The sequence below is a fragment of the Acipenser ruthenus genome, chromosome 36 (genome assembly GCF_902713425.1).
Source record: "Acipenser ruthenus chromosome 36, fAciRut3.2 maternal haplotype, whole genome shotgun sequence".
Lineage (NCBI taxonomy): Eukaryota > Metazoa > Chordata > Actinopteri > Acipenseriformes > Acipenseridae > Acipenser > Acipenser ruthenus.
Window position 1 is genome coordinate 4,805,041 of NC_081224.1, and position 6,000 is coordinate 4,811,040.

Below are 6,000 nucleotides of genomic sequence, written 5' to 3' on the forward strand. Positions count from 1 at the left end.
TCAGGAACCCAAAAATATAAGACAGTCGCCCAGACCTGAAGACTTTGGTTATGTAAAGATAATTTAGTTGTGTGTGTGTTCAGGACCCCTCTACATTGTAGATTTTAGCACTTCTTTTGAAGTGGGTAAATACTTTCTAGTCTACTGGTTTTAATGGTATGTTTTGTTTGTAGGTAAGGCGGCGGCAGCAGCAGACCCCAACGCAGCCTGGGCTGCTTACTACGCCCAGTACTACCAGCAGAGTGGCGCCCCAGTGCCAGGGCAGCCCGCCAGCACTCCCAGTGGAGCTACTGGTGAGCAGCCACCTGTTAGTCAGAACGCCACAGGACAACCAGATTACACCAAGGCATGGGAGGAGTACTACAAGAAACTAGGTACAGATCTGACTGCACTGTACACTGCACAGCCCACTACACTGTGCCCTCTGCACTATATAATGAACTAGGTACAGAAAGACCTGACATGCTTTCTAACCTGTATAGTTTACACTGAGATTTGTATTGATTGTGACCAAATTCATGAAACAGTGTTGGTACAAACAAAGGAAATTAATTTAGTTGCTAACATCTTGAGGTTTTTATTTAGTAAGAAACAGACATGACTGTCATACAGACCACACCGAAATACATTCTTCATCTTAAGACTTTGTTTGTAATATTCAGTCTTTTTAAATTTACATTTGTATTTTGAATGTTTAACTTTCCACTTACACTATCCAGTTAGTGGTTTACAGCAGATGGATAAATAAAAAATGTAATCATAAATGTAAAGTTATCCTTTATAGTTCAACATTAAATAAAATACTATAGCAAGATTTTGATTTGTTCACAATTTCAGCATTTTTCTACCGTAGATATGATACGACTAAACCTGATTATTGATTTGTGTGGCGTGTGTGTTTTTTTTTTTGTTTTTTTTTTGCTTCCAGCTCAGGCGTCTGGCACAGCAGCAGCAACGCCCCAAGCAGCCGCAGGTCAGACTGACTACAGCGCTGCCTGGGCAGAGTACTACAGACAGCAGGCAGCTTACTATGGGCAGCCAGGGGCCCCCGTGCCGGGACAACAGCAGCCTTCCTCACAGCAGGGGCAGCAGGTACAGAGACCCTACCCCCCCTATCCAATACCTCCTTACCCCCTAACTCTCATAGCAGGGGCAGCAGGTAAAGGATCCCTATTGAGGGATGGAAATAAGACTATATTGTATTTCACCAATTCCAAGTTAATATACCAGCATGATTAGCCCCAGTCTATTGGTAACACACCAATAGTAAAACCAGGAATGGATCAAACTTCTATGCAATGGGAGTCTATTTCCATCCATTGTACCCCTCTATGGCCCTCACAGCAGAAGCTGCTAACTTGGCATGGTGTTATATGGATTGTGAACAAGACCTCCAAATGTTTGCTTTACATTTGGGGCGGTTCTTGTGAACAGAAGGATGGCGTCACAGGTCTAATAATAATGAGCACCAGGGCACAGCACTTTATAACCACGAAGCTCAATTTAATCATTTCTTTTTTTCATTCTGTTTTGTCTTTTCAGGCCCAGTGAAGAGGGGAGGGGGATACACAATTTGAAAAGTGAACTCTTACGTCCTGTGAAAACAAACATTCAGTTCAGTCCTCCTGGGTTTTCTTTTCTCCTTTTTTTTTTTTTTTTTTTAATAAACATTGGGATTGCCTGGCTGTAGGATCTCTCCTCTCCTTGCCCCTCTAGTCAAGAAATCTGCAAAGTTTTATCTACAATGATCTATCAATGACACAAAATCACGGCTTTTGAATGAACAAACATTTTCTGGCTGGTACAAGACTTGCAGAAAACTACAACTTCTGTCCATTTGTAAACTTCAGGGTAGCACAAAAAAGAACATTGTATTGGGCTCTAATCTACTTTTTGTTTTTAATTGTTTTGTTTTTTTAATTGTAGGAAATGCGTTTTTTTTTTCTGACCCAAGATGAACATTCCCTTTTTTTTGGTAAAGTTGTCTTATTTTTATTTCACAACTGCTCTGAAGAAATTAAGTGTTTTTTTTAAGCTGGGCTGTTAGTGAGTGGGTTTGTCTGTTTCAGCACGAGACACACAATGAGTTGTACGCTTGGTTTTTACTTTTTAATGCTAGTTTTTAAAACTTCACAATAAACAATATCAAAATGGCTGCTCGTCACAGGTTCATTTTAGGCTGTGAGTTTGTTAGATGTTTTAATCTTTTAAAATGCCTTTTCAATCTGAGACAGACTTGCAGCAGCAGGCGGTTATGGCTGGTTGATCATTGAGAACTGAAGAAAACGCTCGTTGCTAGACTGGTTACTATTTTATTTATTTATTTATTTATTTATTTATTTATTTTAATTTAGTCGTTGCCAATTTTATTTGTATTTTCTCCCAATTTGGACTGGCCAATTATTTTTAGGCTCAGCTCACCGCAACCACCCCTGCACTGAATCGGGAGGGCGAGGGCGAAGACGAACACACGCTGTCCTCCGAAGCGTGTGCCTTCCTCGGTCGGCAAAGGAATAGCCTGGATTTGAACTTGCGACGTCCAGACTATAGGGTACATCCTGCACTCCACACGGAGCGCCTTTATTATTATTATTATTATTATTTATTTCTTAGCAGACGCCCTTATCCAGGGCGACTTACAATTGTTACAAGATATCACATTATACATTATTTCACATTATACAGATATCACATTATTTTTACATACAATTACCCATTCATATAGTTGGGTTTTTACTGGAGCAATCTAGGTAAAGTACCTTGTCCCCCACTGGGGATTGAACCCACAACCCTCCGGTCAAGAGTGCAGAGCCCTAACCACTACTCCACACTGCTGCCCCATCCTTTACTGGATGCGCTACTCGGGAGCCCCTTAGACTGGTTACAGTTCTAACCTAAATGAATGTCTACAGCAGAGCGTGGCAGGCTAGGCTAGAATCATGTGAGAGGTCATCGTACTGTGTGCTTTTAACCCTTTTTGCCCTCTCCTATAATTCTCAAAATGCACCGGCATTGTCATCCTGCCTAGATTTGTAATTATCATTATTGTTATTATTGTTATTAATAATATATATACAGTGCCTTGCAAAAGTATTCAGACCCCTGACCAATTCTCTCATATTACTGAATTACAAATAATACATTGAAATTTCATTCTGTTTGATGTTTTATTTTAAAACACTGAAACTCAAAATCAATTATTGTAAGGTGACATTGGTTTTATGTTGGGAAATATTTAAGAAAAATAAACTGAAATACCTTGCTTGCATAAGTATTCAACCCCTGTGCTGTGTAAGCTCCCAGTTTACACCGATGAAAGAAATTGCCCAAACGAGGACACAATTACCTTACCATTGGCCTCCACCTGTGAACCATTAAAGTCGCTGTCACATTTTCTGGATAAAAACCCCACTGTTGAAGGATCATTGGTCAGGCTGTGAATCTGAAGGAAAATGAAGACCAAAGAGCATTCTACAGAAGTTAGAGATAAAGTAATACAAATGCATAGATTAGGGTACAAAATAATATTCAAGTGTTTGGATATCCCAGTGAGCACAGTTGGATCAACAATCAGGAAGTGGAAGCTGCATCACACCACCCAGGCACTGCCAAGGAAAGGCTGTCCCTCAAAACTCAGCGCTCAAACAAGGAGGAGACTTGTGAGAGAAGCCACAGAGAGGCCAACAATCGCTTTGAAGGAGCTACAGAGTTGGCTGGGAGTGGAGTAATGGTGCACCAGTCAACCATATCAAGAGCTCTACATAACAGTGGCCTCTATGGGAGAGTGGCAAGAAAGAAGCTGTTACTCAAAGTACTATCTGAAAGCAAGTCTGGAGTTTGCCAGAAAGCAAACTGATCAAATGCAAACTGAAGAGTGATTGAGGTCTGGAGACTGGGCAGGCCAGGTCATTAGATTGAGTTGTCCTTCACTTTCCTTCTTCACCAGATAGTTCTTGCACAACTCTGAGGTGTGTTTCGGGTCATTATCTTGCTGAAGAATGAAGGACTGTCCAACTAGCCGTAATCCTGATGGAATGGCATGCCTCTGAAGTATGCTATGATAGCCATGCTGGTTGAGATTGCCATGGACTTGGTAAAGATCACCAACTCACCAGCAAAGCAACCCCAGACCCCGACACTGCCTCCTCCATGCTGGACAGTGGGAACCACACATGCACAGCTCATGCGCTCTCCCTCTCTGCGTCTTACAAATACTCGGCGGTTGGACCCAAAAATATTTCAAATTTTGACTCATTGGTCCATAAGACCGACTTCCACTCCTCAAATGTCCAGTTTCTGTGTTTTTTGGCCCAGGCAAGTCTCTTCCTCTTATTCTGCACTCTTAACAATGGTTTCTTTGCAGCAATTCTTCCAGTTAGGCCAGCTTCATGCAATCTCCTCTGAACAGTTGATGTTGAAACATCTGTACTAGTAGCATTTAGCTGAGCTTGTATTTCAGGGGCAGTTAATCACCGGTTTTGCAGACTTGTGACTCGAATGAACTTGTTCTCTGATTCTAAGGTCACCCCTGGCCTGCCTGACCTTGTTCAGTCCTCATGAGTGCCAGTTTCTTCAAATCGTTTGATGGTCTTGGCCACAGCAGTTACAGACACTTGCAAAGTTCTTGCGATTTGTCTTAAAGATTGACCTTCATTACTTAAAGTAATTACAGACTTTTTTCTTTGCTTAGCTGAGTGTATTTTGCCATTTTCTGCTCCCTTACATTCAGGAATGACAAACTTGTGCCTATGCTACCTATATTTATAGTAATCATGGACTCTCACCTGTTAACAATAATTGGTGACAAAAGGTTAATTAGGTAACATGCTAGTTAACTCGGAGAACATCTAACAAAGACACTTTTATACTTAGGCCAGTGTTCAACACCGTGTTATACACATTTCAGACTTTTAACTGACTTGGGCTTCAGACTGAAATCCCCTTGCCTTGGGTGACCATTTCATTGAAATTGACAAGATTTACATTTATTTAACAATTTTGAATGCAATTCACTTATGATTATCAGCTTATAAGTACACGTATCATATAATGAAATATTAAGTGTTTATAGAGGAGTTTATACAGTTAAAAGCATAGATAACACTATGTAACACAATTTTTGTTCCTGGGTAGTAAGTGTTATTTCCTAATTGCTTATGCCTCAAAAGTATAGAAAATGGCTATTCCCCACAAACTTTGCTTTTGTGACCTGGACAGTGATATTTTGAAATGTACCTATTTCCAATGAGAAAACGGGCAAATTTGTGTCTTTTTGTTCAGTCAGAAAAAAACAACATATGAATCCAAATTAACATGTATTTATACTAAAGTAATACAAAAATGACTACAAAAGATTTAGAAGCGAGTAGTTTTTTGAGATTTACAATTATACTGTAAATCACTTTCACGAATCAGCCCCCAAATGTAGTCTCCCATCATGTTCTCGTTATACTGTCCTTCATTGACAGCTCATCCAGGAGCCTCAAAGCCGTGCTGCTCCATAATGGTAACAAGTACCCGTCTCTTCCCCTGGCTCACTCGGTGCACCTCAAAGAGGTTTCAAGCAGGTGTACTCAACTTTTGACTGGTGTGTGTGTGTAATATATATATATATATATATATATAACCATGAAAACATTTTTTTTTTTTTTATACTAGTATTGTACATTGTGTTAAACAGCAATGTTATTTCTCAGAATTAGCTCTTTGTGATCTTTTCAAATTGTGTGTGTTGGTGGTTTATATCTCAGCTTGGTACAGTGGCCAGTTTCCTAAAACACCTTGAGCTTAATTTCCACACTTCGTTTTTCACTTGTTCCTTGAGTTAGGATGCTGCACAGAGCAGCTCAACACATTACTGCCCTTGTTTAAGGGGAAATGGATCTTGTACATGTTATACTTCAATTTTAGGGCATTTATGTAGGTTTTTTTTTTTTTAGCATGTGGGCAGTACACCTATCCCACACTTTGGGCTCATTTTAGACCACCAGAACAAATTTA

At 40.1% G+C, this 6,000-nt stretch overlaps 1 protein-coding gene across 3 annotated transcripts in view; it reads left to right on the forward strand.

Moving 5' to 3' along the window:
• LOC131706585 (far upstream element-binding protein 2-like) overlaps positions 1–2,153 on the forward strand; it is a 38,361-nt gene extending 36,208 nt beyond the window's left edge. For all 3 annotated transcript variants that reach the window (XM_059007943.1, XM_059007942.1, XM_059007944.1), the window contains exons 17-19: positions 174–374; positions 929–1,092; positions 1,543–2,153. In XM_059007943.1, the coding sequence (XP_058863926.1) occupies positions 174–374; positions 929–1,092; positions 1,543–1,551 (374 nt within the window). In that variant the 3' untranslated portion in view covers positions 1,552–2,153. The remainder of the gene's footprint in view (positions 1–173; positions 375–928; positions 1,093–1,542) is intronic.
• Positions 2,154–6,000: the final 3,847 nt, after the last annotated feature.